Source organism: Carcharodon carcharias, chromosome 5 (genome assembly GCF_017639515.1).
Source record: "Carcharodon carcharias isolate sCarCar2 chromosome 5, sCarCar2.pri, whole genome shotgun sequence".
NCBI lineage: Eukaryota > Metazoa > Chordata > Chondrichthyes > Lamniformes > Lamnidae > Carcharodon > Carcharodon carcharias.
In genome coordinates, this window is record NC_054471.1 from 25,171,371 (window position 1) to 25,195,914 (window position 24,544).

The 24,544-nt window shown below is 42.7% G+C and overlaps 1 protein-coding gene across 1 annotated transcript in view; it reads left to right on the forward strand.

The window, feature by feature from the left end:
* The window catches only part of LOC121277667 (serine/threonine-protein kinase MRCK alpha-like), a 715,733-nt gene that overhangs the window by 345,374 nt on the left and 345,815 nt on the right, over positions 1–24,544 (forward strand). The window contains exon 5 of the mRNA XM_041187269.1: positions 7,042–7,190. Coding sequence (XP_041043203.1) covers positions 7,042–7,190 — 149 coding nt within the window. The remainder of the gene's footprint in view (positions 1–7,041; positions 7,191–24,544) is intronic.

The window sequence follows — 24,544 nt, forward strand, 5'->3', positions numbered from 1 at the left end:
TCCCCATTTGCCTGGATGAGTGCAGTGCCCACAACACTCAAAGTTTGACACCGTCCTGGACAAAGCAGGCCGCTTGATTGACACCACCTCCACAAACATTCACTCCCTCCACTGCTGACACACAGTAGCAGCAGTGTGTACCATCTACAAGATGCACTGTAAGAATTCACCAAGGCTCCTTCGACAGCACCTTCCAAACCCATGACCACTACCACCTAGATGGACAAGGGCAGCAGGTGGATGGGAACACCACTACCTGGAAGTTCCCCTCCAAGTCACTCACCATCCTGACTTGGAACTATATTGCCGTTCCTTCACTGTCGCTGGGTCAAAATCTTCGAACTCCCTCCCTAACAGCACAATGGAAGTACCTACACCACATGGACTGCAGCGGTTCAAGGGCAACTAGGGATAAATGCTGGCCTAGCCAGTGAAGCCCATATCCCATGAATGAATATAAATAAAATGGCTTCCCTTCCATGTATGTTGAAGGAAGGACTCTGGAATATGTTGAGCACTTCGCATAACTTGGCAGACACCTCTCTCCAAAGGCCACCATTGAGAGGTGATCCAACACCGGATCACCCATGCCAGCTCAGCCTTCTACAAACTGTGTCAAGTTTTTGACAACAAAGAACTCTGCAAGTCAGCAAAAGCCTATTGTACAGAGCAGTTATTGTCGTCACAATCCTGTAAAACTGTAGCGAGACCTGGACTGTATGTCAGTGACTTAAGAGCACTAGAGAAATCCTATCAGCAATGCCCTCACCACAGCCTTCAGATTCACTGGGAGGACTGTTGAACATGCTGATGTCCTCCTTGAAGCCAGCTCCACAAGCAAAACTTCTGCAAAATCAGCTTTGATGGATTTTTAATCAGTGTCTGGATGGCCAAAACTGGTCTCCCCCACCAGGCCAGGTCTCGTTTTCTCCACACTCAATGACCAACGTTGCATGGGAGGACAAAGATACTCTGAAGTTGTCCTTGAAATGTGGCAGCATTGACATTCAGATTGAGAGGAGTTTGGTACCAATTGTTGAAAATGGCGTACAATTGTCCATCTAGCTGCTTTATGCTTTAAATCCAAGCACCTGAATGATGATCCAGAACAGCAACAAAGAAGGGAAGAAAAGGAAGCAACTCCTGCACTTCAGATCCCACTATCTCGTAGGACATTCAACCCCATGTACTCAAAGATCTGCGGGCTGAGAATTGACCTATTCAGTCATGTTAAGACCAATGGCAGAAACCTGAGATCCTGAGTAGTCATCATATTCGAATTGAGGGATTGCCGATGACGACAATTGAGCCCATTGGATGCTTTTTCGACTCAGGAGGAAACAGTTCCCGATTAGACTTCCATATTCTTTGACTATAAACAAATCACAAGGCCATCCTTCTGAAACTCGTATTTATATTCCTGGGCCTGCTTTTACACCTTTTTTCTTTTTCTGAAGTGAGATGTTTTGACTCTGTTAAAGTTGTTAGTGCAAGAATAACTAGAATCCTGCATTTAAAGCAATGCTGTTGCAATAAATTTAACCACAAATGTTTTTGCAGGCCTCTGCTGGTGATCATTGAAACAGAATAAATAAAAAATGTCAGAAATGAAGGCTAACAATTTAGGTTTATGGTATAAGGAGAAATATCACGGTATGGTTAGCAAGCTGGATGACTGGACAAGAAAGGTTTTGAGTTAAATGAATGTTGCTCAGGTTGGAGAATGGTTGAAAGGAAAGTATCCTGTGTTCAGTGTTCTGTTACTTTTGTTCTTGATATTTGCTGTTTGCTTACGATGTAATTTTAAAATTCCATTCATTTGTGGGATGTAACATTCACTGGCTAGGCCAGTATTTACTGCCCATCTCTAAAAGAAAATGGTGGTGAGCCATCTTGAACTACAGCATCCTTGTAGGTACACCCACAGGTGCTGTTAGGGAGGGAGTTCCAGGATTTTGACCAAGTGACAATGAAGGAACAGCAGTGTAGTTCCAAGCCAGGTTTGTGTGTAATTTGGAGGGGAACTTGCAAATGTACCTGCTGCCTTTGTACATTGAGGTGACATTCATTTTTTTCTGATTGCCCAGGCAGTATCTTTGAGCACATGACCTTTTTAAATTATTTTGCCTGGCTGCACACGCATGGTAATTTAAAGGGACTGATTAGTGCGCAGCCTGCATGGCTGTTGTTGTATGGCTGCGCAGCGTAGAGGGAACATTGTTTCTAGGTAGTAGAGGTTGAGAATTTGAAGGGGCTGTTGAAGGAGCTTTGGCAAGTTGCTGCATTGCATCTTGTAGATAATGCACTACAACGACTGTGTGCCAGTGGTGGAGGCAGCGAATATTCAAGGGGGTGAATGTGGGGTGCCAATCAAGTGGGCTGCTTTGCCCTGGATGGTACCAAACTTTGTGTTCTTGGAGCTGCACTCATGCAGGCAAGTGGAGAGTATTCCATCACACTCGTGACTTGAATGTGAATGGGAGATGGTTAAATTCTCTTTAGTTGGAGATGGTCAATGCTTGGCAATTGCCTGGTGCAAATGTAACTTGTCACTTACCAACCCAAGCCTATTTGTTTGCCTGTTCTTGCTGCCTGCATGCAAGGACAGCTTCAGAATCGGAGGAGCCACGAATAGTACTTGTTAAAATCATATCTCTCAAGATCGAAGTTTTCTTTTACAAAATGGAAGGATTTGGCATGACCTGGACATGTGGATGCTTAGCTGGGATTTTTTTTTTAAAAGGTCATAAGTTCACCTTGGAACTGTCAACAAGCAAGCCTCTTCCAAGAAACCACCTGACCTATTTGGAACTTGAGAAAGAGTTGTTTGCCTGTGTTTAACTGCAAAGGGCATTAATTAATGAAGCTGGGAGATAAAAAGGTAATCACATGGGAGAGAGGGAAAAACACAAGTTGTGGACCTGCTTGTTTTGAAGGCAGTCTTGTTGGAGAACAGGCTGAGAGGAAGGCTATCTTGACTGGCTCCCTCTCTCTGCCTTGCCGAAAATTGTGTGTAGCTATCAACCTGTAGCCAGAGAACCCTCATCTGAGTGTAACCAGTCTGCATTTGGACCTGCAAAGCTGAGACCAGTGGTGAGAACTTCCAGGCATCTACCAGGACCAGCTGCCCGTTTGCACATGAGAGAACACCAGGTCGACAGCGTCGAGACCCTGCGGACTTTCCCCTTTATTTTATAATGCCCATTCTCCAAAGCCCATCACTGCAGAGAGAGAGAAATTCTATCTGTTTGTCCTTTGTCTGTGTGTATGTCTGTGTATGTGCTGGGGGAATTCTTTAGGGAGAGATAGTTTATGTTACAATTGTGTGTTAACTAGTACTTGCAACTTGTTAAAATAAATTTTGTTTTAAAATCAATTAATCATTCTGAGCTTTGAAAGAAGCCTGGTCAGAGTCTCTTTTCTTCTGGACATTAGAGATGTGGATACACAATTGGCCATATTGGTGGGAAAATTAAACATTTTATCATGTGACCTGCAGAATAGTAGGGCTTAATAATTTGTGCACTCCTCCCATCCTGGCCATAAAACACTGAACACTGTGCATTCATCAGTGAATGTCTAGGGGGAAAGTCATTGAAGAAGCAGCTGAAGATGGTTTTGCCCTTTGCCTGAAAAAAAAGAATTATTCGATAATTTGAATAAAGCAGTATAAAAAGTGTAGCAAACTGGGAATTTAGGGATAGAATTTCCCCAAGGATTCTCTGATGTGCCTCTGTAATTTTGGTGTAAATATTAGAGAAATGGCGTAAACAGAGTTTTACACAGTTTCTCCCAAGTTTTCCAGTGACAGGAATTAGATTTACATTGTTCTAGAAAAATCCTAGAACAGGCATGATGATTTGATTGAATGAGCTCCTTCTGTACTGTAGCCTTTTATGGTTATTTGATTATATCAGAAAGGAATTTTGGTTCCATACTGCATCCTCCTCCATGTGCAGTAGTGCCACCTCAGTAAAATCTGCCAAAGCAGTGCTCTGTTCTACTTATGAAAGTGGATAGGATGCATATCATGCAAATGGGGCGTTGATGGTGGATGTTGAAATTATTAATCTACATTTGGTTAAGCACAGTTGGTCTTTTTTGACTTTAGCTACTTGTACCAAAGAGCTTTACTTCTGTGAGTGTTGGCAGTTGGTTTGCAGGCAGAAGCAATGAGCTCACTGACTTTGGAATGGAACAGACCAGGAAATGTATTTTGTACGTGTATGTCTGGTCTACATTAAATTTTATGTGTTTGTTGGAGAACCACAATATTTGAGTTAGAGTTAGAAACCCAAAGTGGCAAATTAATGCTTATAGACAATTCCAACAATATGTGATTCAGAAATAAAATAAACATATTTGGCATTCTTGCCTCTGCCCTGATGAGTGCAAGATGCAAAGCTTCAACAGCATGTCTCTCTTCTCAGCAAGATGCATAATTTAAGTAATTTTTAATTTAAGCTATTTATTCAGGTTGATGGAAAATTGACTTTGTATATATGTTCCTTTTAAAACAAGAAGACCATAAGACATAGGAGCAGAAATTAGGCCATTCGGCCCATCGAGTCTGCTCCTCCATTCAATCATGGCTGATAAGTTTCTCAACCTCATTCTCCCGCCTTCTCCCCGTAACCTTTGATCCAATCAAGAACCTATCTACCTCGGTCTTAAATGCACTAAATGACCTGGCCTCCACAGCCTCCTGTGGCAATGAATTCCATAGATTCACCACTCTCTGGCTAAAGAAGTTTCTTTTCATCTCTGTTCTAAAAGGTCTTCCCTTTACTCTGAAGCTGTGCCCTCGGGTCCTAGTCTCTCCTACTAATGGAAACATCTTCCCCACATCCACTCTATCCAGGCCTTTCAGTACTCTGCAAGTTTCAATCAGAACCCCCCTCATCCTTCTAAACTCCATCGAGTATAGAACCAGAGTCCTCAAACGTTCCTCATAGCTAAGCCTTCCATTCCTGGGATCGTTCTTGTGAACCTCCTCTGGACCCTCTCCAGGGCCAGAACATCCTTCCTGAGATACGGGGCCCAAAATTGCTCACAATATTCTAAACGTGGTCTGACCAGAGCCTTATAAAGCCTCAGCAGAACATCTCTGCTTTTATATTCTAGTCCTCTGGACATAAATGCCAACATTGCATTTGCCTTCCTAACTACCGACTCAACCTGCAAGTTAGCCTTAAGAGGATCCTGGACTAGGACTCCCAAGTCCGTTTGCACTCCAGATTTCTGAATTCTCTCCCCATTTAGAAAATAGTCTATGCCTCTATTCTTCCTACCAAAGTGCATGATCTCATACTTCCCCACGTTATATTCCATCTGCCACTTCTTTGCCCATTCTCCTAACCTGTCCAAATCCTTCTGTAGCCTCCTCACCTCCTCAATACTACCTGTCCCTCCACCTATCTTTGTATCATCTGCAAACTTAGCCAGAATGCCCTCAGTTCCTTCATCTAGATCATTAATGTATAAAGTGAAAAATTGTGGTCCCAACACTGACCCCTGCAGAACTCCACTAGTCACCGGCCGCCATCCTGAGAAGGACCCTCTTTGCTTTGCTTCCTCTGCATGACACGAGTGATAGGCCCTGAAGATGCAAGTGAAAGAGATTTTAGTTCTTCATGAATTTTCCACTACTTAAGTCGCTGCAAACAGGTCAAAGTTATTTCCATGCAAATACATTCCTCTTAGCAATGGATTAAATTAGTGATCCTCAGCTTCCTATTGTAAGACACTCAACTCTGATTTGACAATTTAACAATAGTTCTCAGATCCTCCTGGTTTTTTAAAAATGTATTCTTTCATGGGATATGGACATTGCTGGCTAGGCCAGCATTTTTATTGTCTTTGAGAAGGTGTTGGTGACTAACCTTCTTGAACTGCTGCAGTCTTTGTGGTGTAGATGCTTTTAGTGCTTTTAGCAGAGAATTCCAGGGTTTTGACCCAGAGACGATGAAGGAACAGCAATATAGTTCCAAGTCAGGATGGTATGTGACTTGGAGGGGAACTTACTGGTGGTGATGTCCCCATGCATCTGTTGCCCTTGCCCTTCTAGGTGGTAGCAGTCATGGGTTTGCAAAGTGCTATCTGAGGAGCCTTGGTGAGTTGCTGCAGTGAATCTTTGTAGGTGCTACACACTGCTGACGCTGTGTGTTGGTGGTGGAGGGAGTGAATGTTTAATGTGGTGGATGGGGTACCGATCATGCGGGCTACTTCGTCCTAGATGGTCTCAAGCTTCTTGAGTTTTGTTGGAGCTGCACTCCTCCCGGGAATTGGTAGTATTCCATCACACTCCTGATTTGGGCCTTGTAGATGGCGGACAGGCTTTGAGGAGTCAGGAAGTGAGTTACTCTCTGTGAAATTCCCAGCTACTGGTCTGCTCTTGTAGCCATAAATTTCTTAACCCAGGATCACTTGGGCCAGGAGTTCATTGTCTCATTGGCTTAGCATGCATGGCACAAGTTAAATGTTGGATGTTGTTTTCACCAACTGGAAGTTCACTTAACTTTAAGCTGTGTCTCATACAGAGAAATTTAGTTAGTATTGACAGTTATCATTTCCTGTAGTGCAATATCCAAAGGCACATTTGTCACTTAAGCAATGGATAGCCATTGGATAGCTGAATGCAATGCATTCTACATTGATATCATTTTAAAGGGAAGAAACCGGGAGATGGGATAAGTGCCTTTATATCCATTCCACAGCTGTTTCCTAGCCATCTGCCAGTCTGGCAATCAGATTTCTACCATCGATACCAAAACACAGTGCTCTAACCAACCTGGAACTTGAACTGACTGCAGAGTGCAGTAGTATGTGATTTCTTCACCACGGCGTTTCAGTTCTGTTTCCCGAGTCAGATGCAATCCAAACTTCAGCTTTATTCAAGAACTTTAGCATTGGAGCAGAAGATGCTATAATTGTATTGTAAGTGCAGCCTGAGATGGGGATTGAATGAAATATAACAAATTAATAATTGGAAAGTTACTATTCCGCTCACTATTGTTCTTTTGCATCTCACTTTGTTCTCAGTATCTTGTGATGGACTACTATGTGGGAGGAGACCTCTTAACACTACTCAGCAAATTTGAGGACCGATTACCAGAGGACATGGCAAAATTCTACCTGGCAGAAATGGTTTTGGCCATTGATTCTGTTCATCAGTTACACTACGTGCACAGGTAAGATAATCTGAAATGGTGGTTTGATAATTCCATTGACCACAAATTTAACTATGACATGAGAACTTGTCTTACATATTTGTATATTTTTTCTAAAAGGTTATAGAGTAGCAATAACTTTTCTTATTTTATACAAACTTTTAAAATAAGTTTGCCATTGTTTGGATTGCTTTAAGCTTTTGTGTAAGCTTGCGATTATTGGGTCTATACCTAATCATGCCAATTCCAAAATCAGAGAAACTAGCCAAACAGAACTTTTTCTTATTTGTAAAACATGCTTTCATAAAAACATTTTAACTTTTCAAATAATAATCAGCCATGTACATTCAAACCAACCTTTGGTTCACTTCTTTTACCTCACAACCAGCATATCTTTTCATAGGTTCAGGCAGAAACTTCATTTAGATTTGGAGCAGAAAGCTGAGGCTTCAGTTAGGTGAACACTTAGTGGGTTTGATGACTACTAACATTGGTTTGCAGCAAAGAATGTGATGGTGAAGATTGAGAATTGACTTTCTACAGAATGATAAGACGTATAGAATAGACAGTAGGGGTTTGAACTATTTTACTTTTGCTCTGTATCTGACTAAATCTTGGTCCAGATAAAACTTCAAATTGAAAAATATCCCAACATGTTCTGTATGTTGCTATATTGTCTATTTTAAAATGTACAGAGATTGAAGATTGTTAACACATAATAGATCCATTAAAGGCATAGGGGGTCTCAAGAATGTTCAGCTGGATGAGGCTACAATGACATGATCATAGCAATATGGCAACCAGGGATGTTTTTCTATGGAGCTGGGATAGGGAAAGACTAAGTACCAATCTATCTCGGAACGTCAGTGCTGGAGCACCGGTGAAGGCTTTGAATATACACCTCCCGTTTGTGTAAATACAACTTGTTTAGATGTTTCAGCTACGTAAAGGAAGAAAAATGGTAGATCTTTCAGGAATACAGGCAGGACATGTTGGCAGCAAGTTCATCCTTTTTTTTTATACCAGATCTTATCTGTTTTCATTTTACCCCTCAATCCTATCTTTCCGAATGTACTTACTTGCCTTTTGACCCCATTGACTTCATTGTCCCTCCCTATTAACTTATTCCACAAGACTTCCACAAAGTTCCTTCTCACTCTTAATATCCTCATCTTTGATCCTATATTTTGAACACTTTGGCAAAGTGCAGGTTTTGCTAGAATCAGCTTTGGCCACTTTTTGTATTAACAAGAGAGAGGGACCAGTGTGCAATTTTTTCCTGTTGTACAGGGCATATATTTGAGCTTCTGGCAGTGAAGTCCAACTGGCAAATGTTTTCAGGCCTCTTAAAAATATATATTGTTTAGGTTCCTGACCACCATATTATGCCTGTAAGTTTTAGTTTTATAGAGCTGATTTTAAGTGGGGGACTGTTTAGCACTCTGTTCGTTGTTAAAGTTGATGTTTCTGTTTAGGACTAAGATAGGAAAGGCACTTTTGCGTGCCAGCCGAGTTAAATTTCATGTTAGAAGTTCCTTGACAGCTATTTTTCCATAATATTAATAGAAAGTGGTAATTTAACAGGGACAGCTGGTGTAATGATCATATATAGACATTGCTTTACTTGTGAGCTGCACCCACATGAGGTATGCATTACATGTCCCATCAGCAAGGAATTCCAGTGGATCCTTGAGAAGAGAGGTGAAAGCCAAGGTTGCTTGAAATGCAGTGGAGTTGTTGGGCAATATTTAGATTAGCGTAATGCCAAGGCAGCTAAATCATAGACTGCTTTGAATCGTCGATGACAGATGTAGTGGAACTGACCTGGTCTGGTTTGCGCTGAGATGTCTGTACATTCAGGGTGGGGGACTGTTGGGGGGCTCCATAGGATTTATCTGGGCAGTGATGCTACTTTGTCACGTGGCCAACAAAACAATTAAACTTTATTAATCTTGGGACAAAAGAACACTTTTTCAGTCTACTGATGCCTGCGTTCTCACCTCTGCTGTAGAAAAAAAAGCCTCACACTGTAGCGGAATAGAGGGATTGAATTCTCAGCGTGGTGCTGGGTAAGTCGCTTAAGCATAAACATGTACTGTCAGAACTCCCATTACAAAGTCTTTGCTGTTTTTCCTAACAGCAGCTTCGAATTCCTCTCTTCTTCTATCTCTACTTGCCAAAGGCAACAGGATTTGTGTCATGTTGCTGTCCAGTTGTCAGTGTTGGCATGTCCAGTACTAAAAAGGCTGTATCAGTTTTATGATACTCAAAAGCACTGTTGTAAGAATCACAGAATTGTTATGATGTAGAAGGAGGCCATTCAGCCCATCATGTGCACCTCTGAGTATTTTAACTTAGTGCCAATCTCTTGCATTTTCCCCGTAACTCTGCACATTGTTTCTACTTAAATAATTATCCAATGCCCTCTTGAATGACTCAATTGAACCTGCCTCCACCACACTTCCAGGGAGTGCATTCCAAACACTAACTATTCGCTGTGTGAAAAAGCTTTTTCTCATCTCGCATTTGCTTCTTTTGCAAAACAGTTTAAAACTGTGCCCTGTGGTTCTCGATCTCTTTATGAACGGGAAAAGTTTCTCCCTATCTAGTCTGTCCCTCATGATTTTGAAAATTTCTATCAAGCCTCCTCTTAGCCTTCTCCTCTCCAAAGAGAACAGCCCCAACCATTCTCGTAAACCTCTTCTGCACTCACTCCAATGTGTTGACATCCTTCCAATAGTGTGGCGCCCAGAACTGTACACAATGCTCCAGTTGAGGTGTAACCATCGCTTATATAAGTTCATCATAACCTCCCTGCTCTTGTACTCTATGTCCCTATTAATGAAGCCTAGAAGACTCTATGCTTTAGAAACAGCTCTCTCTACCTGTCCTGCCACCTTTAATGAATTATGGACATATACACCCAGGTCTTTCTGCTTCTGCACACCCTTTAAGACAGTACCCTTTATTTTATACTATCTCTCCATGTTCTTTGTACCAAAGTGTATCACCTCACACTTCTCCACATTGAACTTTATCCGCTGCCTATCTGCCCACTCCACCAATGTGTCAATGTCCTTTTGAAGTTCTACACTTCCTCACAGTTTACAATTCTCCCAAGTTTTGTGTCATCTGCAAACTTTGCAATTGTCCCCTGCACACCAAGATCTAGATCATTTATATGAATAAATTAAAAGTTTCACCTTATGGATTTTTGTGACCGCTTAAGTGATATATGCACAAATTCAACTTGTGTATCTTTTGATAAAATATTTGGGCTTCCTTTGATTAAATGATGCATTGAGAATTTCCATCTATACATAGTAACAATTAAAGTCCTAATTCATGTAGGATATTCAGCACTCAGACCATTTGGCCTAACCAATCCATGCTAGTGTTCATGCTCCACTTTAGCCTCCTCTTCATCATTTAAATTTTTTTTCTATTTGCTCCTGGGATGTGGGTGTCACTGACTAGGCCAGCATTTATTGCCCACCCGTAATTGCCCTCGTTCAAAGGGCATTTAAGAGTCATCCACATTGCTGTGGGTCTGGAGTCATGTGTAGGCCAGCAGATTTCCTTCCCTAAAGGATATTAGTGAACCAGATGGGTTTTTATAACAATCCATAATGGTTTCTTTTAATTCCAGATTTTTAATTGAATTCAAATCCTACCACCTGCAATGGTGGGATTCGAACCCAGGTCCCTAGCGAATTCCCCTGGGTCCATAGAATACCAGTCCAGTGACAATAACACTATGCCACCACCTCGATTCCCTTCTCCCTAATATGATTGTCTGGTTTCCCCTTCTACTATACTATTTGCTTCAACCACTCCCTGTGTTAGTGAGTTCCACATTTTCACCACTCTTTGGGTAAAGAAGTTCCTTCTGAATTCTCTGTTGGATTTCTTGGTTACTATCTAATATTGATGACCTCTAGTTATACTCTTCCCCACCAGAGGAAACATTCTCTCTGTGTCCACTCTATCAAAACCCTTTCATAATTTTAAAATCCTCTATTGGGTCATCCCTTAGCCTTCTTTTTCCAAGAGAAAAGTGACCCAGCTGTCAATCCTTTCCTGATATATATACCCATGCATTTCTGGTATTATTGTTGCACATCTTGTCTGCACTCTCTCCAGTGCCTCTATATCCTTTCTACATAACATGGTAACCAGAACATCGTGTGTGTGCTGGAACCAGTTCCACTGCTGTGCACTCTGACCGCAGTTATCTAGTCTTTCCCCAGGTTCTTTTAGTTTAATGTTCATCTAATTCCTTAAAAAAGGACCATATCACTAAGACTGACATCCTGGCGTTGAGAGAAGTGTATCATCAGCGTACACGTGGAATCTGATGTCCCGCCTCCTGAGAGGCAGCATGTAGATGAAAAATAGTTCATATACACAAGTACTAGACTGAGGCTTGAACCCATTAATTTCTGACTCAGAAGTGAGTGTGAAAACAACAGAGAAAAGCTGAAACATTAAAATTGACAGTCATAACATAGCTGTGTACAAAATATCCCAGTCAAGGCCTGGTATTTAATGCTGACTCATAAGCCGAGTGCACTCTCTGTCAACTGGTGGGATTTTAATGGCGATCATCATCCTTCCTGTGCTGGGTGGTTCATGAAGCACAAACTTTCAGGATGACAACGCTTGTGCTTCCACCATTGCCACTCTGCCAATTCCCTTGTTGTTACCTCTCAGAGAGCCACTCCAGACTGTTGTCACCTATGCCAAGGTGATGCAGTCCGAAAGCAGGAACTCAAGGTCCAGACTGGCTCGTGGTTGTCTGCCAAGGTCATCTGCAATCTCCCCCAATGAAAATGTCCCCTTTGTTTAAAATGGGAACACATATTCACTACACACCTTCTTCGGATCCTGAAGAAAATCACATTTAAAATATACTCCCAGCCACCCTGTGTTGTATTCCTGAAGAATCATGGAATCAAAGAATGATACAGCACAGTGGGGGGGCGATTTGCTCTTAGCACCTGTGCCGAATCAATGAAAGAGCAGTTCAAATAGTCCCATTCCCCTGCCTTTTTCCTATAAACCTGTCATTTTTCACCTCAAGTATATATCCAATTCCCTTTTAAATTGTTAATTGAATCTACTTCCCTTACATTTTCAAACAATGCTTTCCATGTCATCATAACTTACTGTGTAAAATAGATTTCTCCTGGTATTCGCCTCTGATTCATTTGCCAATTACCAAAACTCTGTATCCTCGGGCTACTAACCTTCTGATCAGTTTAAACAGTTATTCCTTACTCTTTCAAAGCTCTTCACAATTTTGAACACCTTCATTACATATTCCCTCAACCTTGTCTGCTCTAAGAACAACTTTCCCAGCTTCTCGGGTCTCCCCATATTACTGAAACCTTGCATTCTAGTCAATCTCCTTTGCGTTCTCTCTAAGGCCTTGACACCCTTTCTAAAGTGCAGTGCCCTGAATTGGACAAAATACTCCAGGGACCTAGCCAGTGATTTATAAAGGTCTAACATAATGTCCTTGGTTTTGTACTCTATGGCACCTAGGACTCCATATGTTTTTTTAAAAAACCTTCTCATCATGCCCTGCCACCTTTAAGGTTAGTCTATGTACATCCCTGGTCTCTTTGTTCCTACGTGCTCTTTTAAAATAAAATACCATTGAGTTTATATTGCTTCTCCTCGTTCTTCATGCTAAAATGTACCATTTCACACCTCTCTGTTAAATTTCATGTTCCATGTGTCACCAGTCTATCTTTATCCTCCTGAAGTCTGTTAACATCCTTCTCATTATTGTAAGGTTGAGTTTCATGTCATCTGCAAACTTTGAAATTATTCCCTCTATGCCCATGTCCAGGTAACTAATGCATATTAAAAAGAGCAGTGGGATCACCCTCTAGTGTATATTCACTATGGCATATCGAATTTGCAGCTTTTTAAATTCCTGCTGATAACATTAATCTTGAGGGATATATGATAGGGTTAGATGAAGAAGGGTGGGAGTAAGTTTGTGTGAAACATAAACTACTGGTCTATGGACATAAAGTGGTCTCTTTCTGTATGATAAATACCATGTACCATTGAGCAGCAAACAGCTGCAGAATTGGGGTGGAGCTGCTCTGCACTGTCCAAGGTTGCACCAGTGCTAATTGTTCCATTTCCACATCAGCTATCTTTATAGCACCTAATTGTGACCCAATGTGTTTGTTGGCTCCACAACACTAATTGCTTTGAGGCTCATTGACTTTTCATTCAGCCCTTTAAGAAGGCTGTAGTTATTCCAATAGATGGTGAAGGACCTGATATATAGGTTAATATTTGTTCTTTTTACTGCCAATTTATAAACGTTAATATTTCTTGGCATCTCTGCTGCCCTGTTCAAATCTGCCCTCTTCAAACCTATTCTCTTCTCATGTTGGCAACACGTTTCTACATATAATATATCTTAGAGTAAAGAGCTTTACTTAGAGCTTTACTCTCAAATGAGACCATAAGCTTTTTCTTGGTGATGGAGTTGAGCTGTGGAGCAGCCATGATCTAACAGAATGACAGAGTGACTCTGGACCCCATGAGGCCTCATGGCATCAGGTCAAACATGGGCAAGGAAACCCTCTGCTGATTACCACGTACTGCCCTCCCTCAGCTGAAGAATCAATACTTCTCCATGTTGAACATCACTTGGAGGAAACAGTGAGAGTGGCAAACGCACAGAATGTACTCTGGGAGGAGGACTTCAAAGTCTATCACCAAGAGTGGCTCAGTGGCACCACTACTGACCTAGCTGGCTGATTCCTAAAGGACATAGCTGCTAGACTGGGTCTGCAGCAGTTGGTGAGGGAACTAACAAGAGGGAAAAACATACTTGACCTCATCCTCACCAACCAGCTTGCTGCAGATGCATCTGTCCACGTATCGGTAGGAGTGACCAACGCACAGTCATAGTGGAGACAAAGTCCTGCCTTCACATTGAGGATGCCCTCCATCGTGTTGTGTGGCCCTACCATTGTGCTAAATGGGATAGATCTCGAACAGACTCAGCAACTCCAGACTGGGCATCCGTGAGGCACTGTGGGCCACAAGAAGCAGCAAAATTGTACTCGAACACAATCTGCAATTACATGGCCTCTACCATTACAATCAAGCCAGGGGATCAACCCTGGTTCAAAGAAGCGTGCAGGAGGGCATGCCAAGAGCAGCACCAGGCATATGTAAAAATGAGGTGTCAACCTGGTGAAACTATAACACAGGACGATTTCATGTCAAACAGCATAAGCAGCAAGTAATAGACTGAGTTAAGTGATCCCACGACCAACAGATCAGATCTAAGCTCTGCAGTTCTGCATCCAGTCGTGAATGATGCTGGACAATTAAACAACTCACAAGAGGAGGAGGCTCTACAAATATCCCCATCCTCAATGATGGAGGAGCCCAGTACACTAGTGCAAAAGATAAGGCTGAAGCATTTGCTACAATCTTCAGCCAGAAGTATGGAGTGGATGGTCCATCTCGGCCTCCTCCAGAGGTCCCCAGCATCACAGATGCCAGTCAGCTAATTGAATTCACTCCATGTCATATCAAGAAATGGCTGAAGGCACTGGGTAGTGCAAAGGCTATGGGCCCTGACAATATTCCGGCAATAGTACTGAAGACTTGTGCTCCAGAACTTGTTGCACCCCTAGCCAAGCTGTTCCATACAGATACAACACCTGGCATCTACCCAGTTATGTGGAAAATTGTCCAGGTATGTCCTGTACACAAAAAGCAGGACAAACCCAAGCCAGCCAATTACCGCCCTATCAAAAACAAAAACAGAATTACCTGGAAAACCTCAGCAGGTCTGGCAGCATCGGCGGAGAAGAAAAGAGTTGACGTTTCGAGTCCTCATGACCTTTCAACAGAACTAGGTGAATCCAAGGAAGGGGTGAAATATATGCTGGTTTAAGGTGTGTGTGTGTGTGTGTGGGGGTTGGGGGGGGTGGGTGTGGCAGGGGAGAGAAGTGGAGGGGGGGTGTGGTTGTAGGGACAAGCAAACTGCCGCCCTATCAGTCTTGATTATCAGTAAAGCAATGGAAAAGGTCATCAACAGTGCTATCAAGCAGCACTTACTTAGCAATAATCTGCTCAATGGTTCCTCCAGGGCCACTCAGCTCCTGACCTCGTTATACCTTGGTTCAAACGTGGACAAAAGAGCTGAACTCCCGAGGTGAGGTGAGAGTGACTGCCCTTGACATCAAGACTGCATTTGACAGAGTGTGACATCGAGGAGCCCTAGAAAAATTGGAGGCAATGGGAATCGGGGGAAAACTCTCTGCTGTCTGGAGTCGTGCCTTGCAGAAAGGAAGCTGGTTGTGGTCGTTGGAGTCATCTCAGCTCCAGGGCATCACTGCAGGAGTTCCTCAGTAGTGTCCATGTCCCAACTTCAGCTGCTTTGTCAATAACCTTCCTTCTATCATAAGGTCAGAAGTGGGGATGTTCACTGACTTGTCGCTGGGTCAAAATCCTGGAACTCCCTCCCTAACAGCACTGTGATGTACCTACACCACATGGACTGCAGCGGTTCAAGAAGGCAGCTCACCACCACCATCTTCTCAAGGGCAACTAGGGATGGGTAGTAAATACTGGCCCAGCCAGCGAAGCCCACATCCTGTGAATGAATAAAAAAAGCAGGCCTGATGGGCTAATACTCCTGTTTCTATTGTCCCTAATCCTTCAGTAAGTGGTGGTGTGCTGTCAAAGGCTAAGAGTTTGTACCTTGTTCATTAATAGTGCCATTTGAATTCGGCTGCAATATTAATATTATGTACTATGGACAAAATACAAAATGTGCTAGCTAACTAATAGTAGGAAGCTGCTGCTGGAAGTGATTGTGTGAAGGAGATATGAATTTAAAATTGAAGGTAATGTTCGTAGGAGCTCTGGCCTTGAAGCTTGGCTTGATTGCTGCCTTCTTTTACTGTGATTGGCACGTTGAAATAAAGTTACGTCCCACGTGGGAGAAACAAGTGAAATTGCTGCTAATTGGAATGGCTCGGGTCAGGGCTGCATTAAGCGGGTCAAAGATGTGCTTGAAAGTCACATTTTCAGCTTTGAATGGCAGCAGAACAAAGTTGAAAACAACTTGAGACTTGGTTACAGTCTGTAATTTTGAATTCTGTCCAGAGGATGACATTTGAATTTGTAATCATTTGAGCTGAAATCTTAACTGGAACGAATAAATTACGCTGCTTCTCCTCTGTCTCAAAGGTTACTTTAAAAGTGGCTGTGCTTCACCCCTAGTGCTGGTGTCATTTATTGAGGCACAAATCTACCAAAAGTCACGGCAGTTGCAGGAAAAAAAGGAAAGTTATGTACACAGGTTCTCCACCACCGAAGTGGGTAGTGCATCCTGATAATTGCATGGGGACAGTCCAGTTTAACTGGAAATTATACATCCTTGTTGTTAATCCTTCATTACAATTATTAGAATTTTGAAATTTATTCTTGGAGTGTGGATGTTGTATTTATTGCCCACCCAAAGTTAGCCTGAGAAGGTGGTCATTTTGAACTCCTGCAAAGTAGTTTGATGCAACAGATTGGCTTTCTAAACGCCCTGAATGAGTATTAAAGAGCCAACGTGAGAGTCTGGGTCTGGAGTCACATGATAACTGCAGGGGTTTGCAAAAAGGAAAAGGAACTTAACAAGATCCCACAACAAAGATGTAAAAGATCAGTCATATCTGGTGGCATTGAGTAGGGACACATGTTGAGCAGGAGAGGCAATAGCATAGTGGTAATATTATTGAACTAGTAATCCAGAAGCCCAGGCTAATGCTCTGGAAACACATATTCAAATCTCACCACAGCATTTGGAGGAATTTAAATTCAGTTAATAAACCTGGAATTAAGAAAGCAAGCCTCAGTTAAGACCATTAAGCCACTGTCAATTGTCGTAAAAGCCCATCTGATTCACTAATGTCCTTTCGGGAATGAAATCTGCTACCCTACCTGTTCTGGACGACACGTAACTCCAGATCCACAGCAATGTAGTTGACTTTTAACTACCCTTTGAAATGGCCTAGTTGTATCACACTGCTACGAAGTCTAAAAAAAGCAATGAAACCGGATGGACCATCCAAGCATTGACCTAGGCACTGGAAATGACAACGCACACCCTGCCCTGTCAACCCTGCAAAGTCCTCCTTACTAACATCTGGGGGCTAATGCCAAAATTGGGAGAGTTGTCTCACAAACAAGTCAAGCAACAGCCTGATGTAGTCATCCTCACGGAATCATACTTTACAGACAATGCGCAAGACACCACCATCACAGTCCCTGGGTATGTCCTATGCCAACATTGGCAGCACCCCAGAGTTGGCAGCACAGTGGTATACAGAGTTGCCCTGGAGTTCTCAACATTGGTAGTGGACCCCATGGAGTCTCATGGCTTCAGGCCAAACATGGGCAAGGAAACATCCTGCTGGTTACCACCCACTGTCCCCGCTCCGCTGATGAATTAACACTCCTCCATGTTGAACACCACTTGGAGGAAACACTGAAGATGGCAAGGGCACAGAATGTACTCTGGGGGACTTTAATGTCAATCACCTAGAGTGGCTCGGTAGCACCACTACTGACCGAGCTAGCCTAGTCCTACAGTATTGGTAGGAGTGACCAGTCACTCTGGAGACAAAGCATTTTCTTCACATTGAAGATACACCTCCTTGTGTTGTGTGGCACGACTACCGTGCTAAATGGGATAGATTTTGAATAGAGCTGGCAACTTAAAACTGGACATCCATGAGGTGCTGTGGCATCCATCAGCAGCAGCAGAATTGTATACAACCCACAATCTGTAACCTCATTGCCCAGCATATCCCCCACTCTACCATTACAACCGAGCATGGTTCAATGAAGGAAGGATAGCAGGAGCAGCACCAGGCATACCAAAAAATAAAGTGACAACCCAGTGAAGGTACAACACCGGACAACTTTCATGTCAAACAGGGTAAGCAGCATGAAATAGACAGAATAAGCGATCCCGCAACCAATGGATAAGATCTAAGCGCTGCAGTCCTGCCACATCCAGTCGTGAATGGTAGGGGACAATTAACTCATTAGAGGAAGAGGCTCTACAAATATCCCCATCCTCAATGATGTTGGAGCCTAGCACATCAGTACAAAAGAGAAGGCTGAAGCATTTGCTACAAACTTCAGCCAGAGGTGCCAAGTGGATGATCCATCTTGGACTCCTCTGGGGATCCCCAGCATCATTGATGCCAGTCTTCAGCCAAGTTGATACACTCCACATCATATCAAGAAACTGCAGAAGGCACTGGACACTGAAAAGGCCAAGGGCGCTGATAACATTCTAGCAATAGTATTGAAGACTTGTGCTCCGGAACTTGCCGCACCTCTAGCCAAGCTGTTCCAGTACAGCTACAACACTGGCATCTACCCGGCTATATGGAAAATTGCCCAGGTATAGCCTGTCAATAAAAAGCAGGCCAAATCCAATCTAGCCAATTATCAACCCATCAGTCTACTCTCGATCATCAGCAAAGTGATGGAAGGGCTCATCGTCAGTGCTATCAAGCTGCACTTACTCAGAAATAAACTGCCCACTGAGATATGGACTAAAGAGCTGAACTCAAGGGGTGAGGTGAGAGTGGCTGTCCTTGATGTCAAGGCTGCATTTGACTCAGTATTGCATCAAGGAGCCCTAGCAAAACTGGAGTCCATGGAAATCGGTGAAAACTCTCCAATGCTTGGAGTCATACCTAGCATGAAGGAAGATGATTAGGTTTGTTGAAGGTCAATCATCTCAGACCCAGGGCATCACTGCAGGAATTACTTAAGGAATTGTCCAAAGCCCAGCCATCTTCATCTGCTTCATCAATAGCCTTCCATCCATCATAAGGTCAGAAGTGGGAATGTTCGCTGATGATTGCACAATGTTCAGCACAATTTGCAACTCTACAAATACTGAAGCAGTCCATGTTCATATACAGCAAGACCTGGACAACATTCAGATTTGGGCTAGTAAGTGGCAAGTTACATTCTCTTCACACAAGTGCCAGGCAATGACCACCTACACAAGAAAGAATCTAACCATCTCCCTTTGACATTTAATGGCATTACCATCGCTGAATCCGCAACTATCAACATCCTGGGGGTTCCCACTGACCAGAAACTGAACTGGACCAGCCATATAAATACTGTGGCTACAAGAGCAAGTCAGAGGCTATCATCCAGGATAAAGCCGCCTTGATATGTACCCTATCCACCAGCTTCAACATTCACTCCCTCACTACTGATGCACAGTGGCAGCAATGTGTACAATCCACAAGATGCACTGCAGCAACTCACCAATGCTTCTTGTCCACCTTCCAACCAGTGACCCCTACCACAAAGTAGGACAATGCAGCAGGTGCATGGGGACACCACTAGCTGCAAGTTCCCTTCCAAGTAACACACCATCCTGACTTGGAAATATATCGCCTTCATTATCACTGGGTCAAAATCCTGGAACTCCCTCCCTAACAGCACTGTGGGTGTACCTACACCACATGGGCTGCAGCGGTTCAAGAAGGCAGCTCAGCACCACCTTCTCAAGGCCAATTAGGGATGGGAAATAAACTCTGGCCTAGTCAGCGATGCCCACATCTGTGAAAGGATATTAAAAACAAGAAAGTAAGGGACTCCCCTGCACTTATTCAAGGAGAGCCATTGGATGTTTTGCACTCATCTGAACAGACAGGCAGGACCAGCTTAGACATACACTCCAGTTCTGGCATAAGTCTTGAACCTTCTGGCTGAGGTTAGAGTACCCACCATTGAACTAAGCTGGTAAGAAACCTTCTGTTTCCTACACTACAGCTGTGACTACACTTCAAAAGTACTTCATTGGCTGTGAAGTGTCTTGGGGCATCCTGAAGTTGTGAGTGTTGCTATAGAAATGCAAGTTCTTTCCATAACTCCTGTCACAGACGAGAATTTGTGCAGTAGCCTCAAACGGTACCATTTGTATTCAGGTTGCAACTTCCACTCCCACTAAAGTTAACAATTAAGTACAGCCTTAATTTGATGAGACCCACTCATTAGTTGCATCATAAGATCATCCTAAGAATTGCCATTCCTGATCAAGCCTGTTCCTGCAGTGCAATAATGAGATGATGTTGCATTGTCAGGGGTGACAACCTTTGGATGAGATAAACCAGAGATCCTGTGTACCTGACAAGCTAATATGAAAAATCCCATGTAATATTTCAAGAAAAACAGCAAGTTTTTCCAGTGTCTTGATCAACATTCCTAGCTCAACCAATAACCTCACAAAGGCACATTAGCTGGCTTTGCTGATATAGAATAGCTATTTTTTTGCCTACATCATTGTCATTGCAGTTGGTAATTTATTGTATGTTGCTTGAGCCAAGTTTTGATTTATTGGTGCAAGTGTTTTCCATTTTGTCTTAATTATCTTCCTGTGGTTTGTATGAGTAGCTTCAGGCTTGAGCTTATGATTTTACATCATCCAAAATCTTCAAGGAGATCTCAGTCTTGCAAATGGTTCCATTATTTTCTGTGAATTTCAATGCAGTTCTGTAATATATTTGCTAGTTATTGCAACATTTTGACTATGCAATATATTTTTTTTGTTCAGCGTTTGCATTTGAAAATCATTTACTTGGATTGCAGCTAGTGATCTAGACGTTTTGCTGCATTTATTTATTCATATGTTTAATGTGGAGAACCTTGCTGCTGCCTCTGTAGCCTTGTCATATGGAACTCCCTCTCTCAGTACCGCTACTATCTTAAATACTTCACTGGTTTCAGAAGCCAGCTAAAAACAGTTCTCTTACATAGAATGTACAACAAAGAAACATGCCATTTGGGTTATACAGGTCGGAGGTTGGAAATTCTTTGGGGAGCGAGTAATTCACCTTTGGATTTCCCAAAGCCTGTTCACCATCTACAAGGCTCAAGTCAGGAGTGCAATGGAATACTCTCCACTTGCCTGAATTCGTGCAGCTCCAACAACACTCAAGAAGCTCGATGCCATCGAGGGCAAAGCAGCCCGCTTGATTGGCACCCCATTTACCAAGTTAAACATTCACTTCCCCCACCACCGACACACAGGAGCAGCAATGTGTACCATCTACAAATTGCACTGCAGTAACTCACCACGACTGCTTAAACAGCACCTTCCAAACCCATGACCTCTGCCATCTAGAAGGACAAGGGCAGCAGCTGGATGGGAACACCACCACCTGCAAGTTCACCTCCAAGCCACTAACCATCCTGACTTGGAACTTTCTTATTGTTCTTTTCACTGTCACTGGATCAAAATCCTGGAATTCCCTCCCTAACAGCACTGTGGGTGTACCTACACCACATGGACTGCAGCAGCTCATCACCACCTTCTGAAGGACAATTAGGGATGGTCAACAAATGATGGCCTAGTTAGCGACACCCACACTCATGAAAGAGTAACAAAATACCCCAGATGGTCCTCCTCTTAGCTGACTTCATCTAACCATATCAATGTACACTATTACTCCTTTCTCCCTCATACTCATCTAACCTTTCCTTAAATGCGTCAACTACAACTCCTCTTGGTAGCATGTTCCACATTCTAACCATTCTCTAAGTAAAGAAGCTTCTCCTGAATTCCCTTTCTGGATTTATTCACAACTGTCTTATATTGTTACCTCTAGTTTTAGACCCCACGAATTTCTCTTGAGATTTTGCCCTCTCAGATCCTTCCATAATCTTAAAGATCTTTTAGATCACACATTAGCCTTCTCTTTCTCGAGAAAGGAACTCCAGCCTGTTTAATCTTCCCTGAGAGGTAGAACTTGTTAATTCAAGCACATCACTTGTAAATCTTTTTTGCACGTTTTCCAGTGCCTCTATATCCCTTTTTATGATATGGAGAGCAGAATGTTCACAGTACTGCACTGCTTTTCATCCACCATCCCTCTTTGCCTTCGTCATGTCTATCGTCTACTTTCTCAGATGCTTGAGCTTCTCTTGGTGCAGCCATTGGCAACTGTGGATCTACTGTACAAACTTATCTACTGTTTTAGTTCAGAGCACACAAGCTGACTCGTTCTTGTTGATATGAATGGCAAAATAGTTTTTTGTTAAAGATGAAATTTAGACCCATGGATGAAGTATTACTTAAAGATGACATTCACTTGGTTCCTCAGCAGCCCTGCAGATCTCTCCTGCACAATGGGGTTAAGTTAATGCTGGTGTTAGCGGCTGAGTTGGGAGCACTCTTGCTTCCGAGTTGCAAGGTTGTAGGCTTACATCTCAGTCCAGGGCCTTGAGCACAAAAGTCAAAGCTGACTATTCCAATGCTGGCCTCCTACCTTCCAATTTCCGTATCATTAAATTCGTTAAAAACTGCTGTACCCTAACTCTCGCCAGGCCCTGTTCACTCATCACCACGTGCTCGGTACATGGTGTCCTGGTCCAACAACGCCTTGATTGTAAAATGCTAATTTTTGTTTTCTCTCCTTGGCCTCACACCATCCCTATCTCTATAGCTTCCTCCAGCCCTACAACTCTCTGAGATTTCTGCACTGCTGTAATTCCGACCTCTTGCACGAAACCAATTTTGAATCATTTCTCCGTTGGCAGCTGTGCCTTCAGCTGTTTGGGACCTTCCTTTTCAGTTCTCTGCCTGAACGCAGGTGCGATCCACAGCTCCACAATCTCCACCGTGGGTAGGACAAGGAGGCAAGTCCTGAAGCCACGCCAGCCGGAACAGGGATTGAATCCCGTGCTGTGGCACCAATGTGATCTGCACTGGCCGTCCAACCAACTGGCTATGTAAGAAGTCTAAGTTGCTGTGGTACCATGCAATTTTATATGCATGTTGTAGACCGGAGCTATGAATAGTGATCATAAAAATTCCACTTTTGTTTGTCACATGGCTGACCTGGGAGTTCTCCCACTCTTACTGCCTGTATATTGGAAGGGATTTGCTGATAGATACTCAACCTGTTCGGCTGCATTGTGAACATAACTTCCTTGACCATCAAATCCCGGAGTGGTATTTGAACCTGGAGCTTCTGGCTCAGAGACAGGGACACTACCATCTGCGGTTTTTTAAAACTGCAGTTAATTGCTGTTGTGAATGGTTTACTTTGAACATTATCCACCGAAATAGGGTCAGCTTCCACATACACCAAACTCTACACCTCCAACAAGTCTCCCTACTGCTCATCAACAACTTGCATTTACAAAGACTTTTAATGTATCAAAATGTCTCAAAGTGTTTCACAGGAGTGTTGTCAAACACCAAGCTACATAAGGACATATTAGGACAGGTGGCAAAAACTTGGCCAAAGAGGCAGGCTTAAAGGAGGAGAGAGAAAGGCTTAAAGAGAGAATCACTGCAAGGGGGTCTTACCTGTTTTACCATTTTGACACATCATTGATTTTTTAAAAAATTCATTCATGGGATGTGGATGTCACTGGCTAGGCCAGCATTCATTGCCCATCCCTAATTGCCCTTGTTCAGAGCTAACCGCATTGTGGGTCTGGAGTCACATGTAGACCAGACCAAGTAAGGATGGCAGATTTCCTTCCCTAAAGGACATTAGCGAACCAGATGGGTTTTTACAACAATCAGCAATGGTTTCATGGTCATCATTCCAAATCTTTTTTATTGCATTCACATTCCACTATCTGCCGTGGCGGGATTCGAACCCAGAGCATTACCCTGGGTCTCTGGATTACTAGTCCAGCGACAATACCGTTATGCCACCGCCTGAAACTGTACAGATTAACCCTTTGAGTACTGAATGATTTTTGGAACTTGCATGTTTGTTAACAGCTGAAAATTATTTTCCTTTAATTATACAGAGGGAGGAAGAGAAATGAGATGCTTTGGCTGTGATTAGATTGGTGAGAGTAGAATCAAACAAGGGCAATCCCAGCATAGGGAAGGTTTTGGAGGAAGATAGTGTGGTCATAAATGAACAATTAGTCATTGGTGACCAGACAATTGCTTCTTTCAGTTGTTTCAGTGAGAACTTTACATTTGACATGTGAAGTAAAGTGAAGTTGCACCTCTTGTGTAAACCCATCAATCCTAGTACGTATAATAATGTGTATATGTTACATCATGTAAATATAATTTCTGCTGGTGAAAAATGAAGAACATTCAGCACAACAACTGCAATACCAAATAATTTATCTTTAACAACAATAAAATATATAAAATTTTGACTGACAGCCTGGTTACTTTTAATTTAGAATGGTATGTGTAAATGGTGTTGCAGAATTGAACCTAATGTGTTTTCCACAGGACTACTCATTTTAGGATAAGATTATTATGTTTCTACTTCTCACTTTACCTGTGTAACCTTGATATTGAATAAAACTAA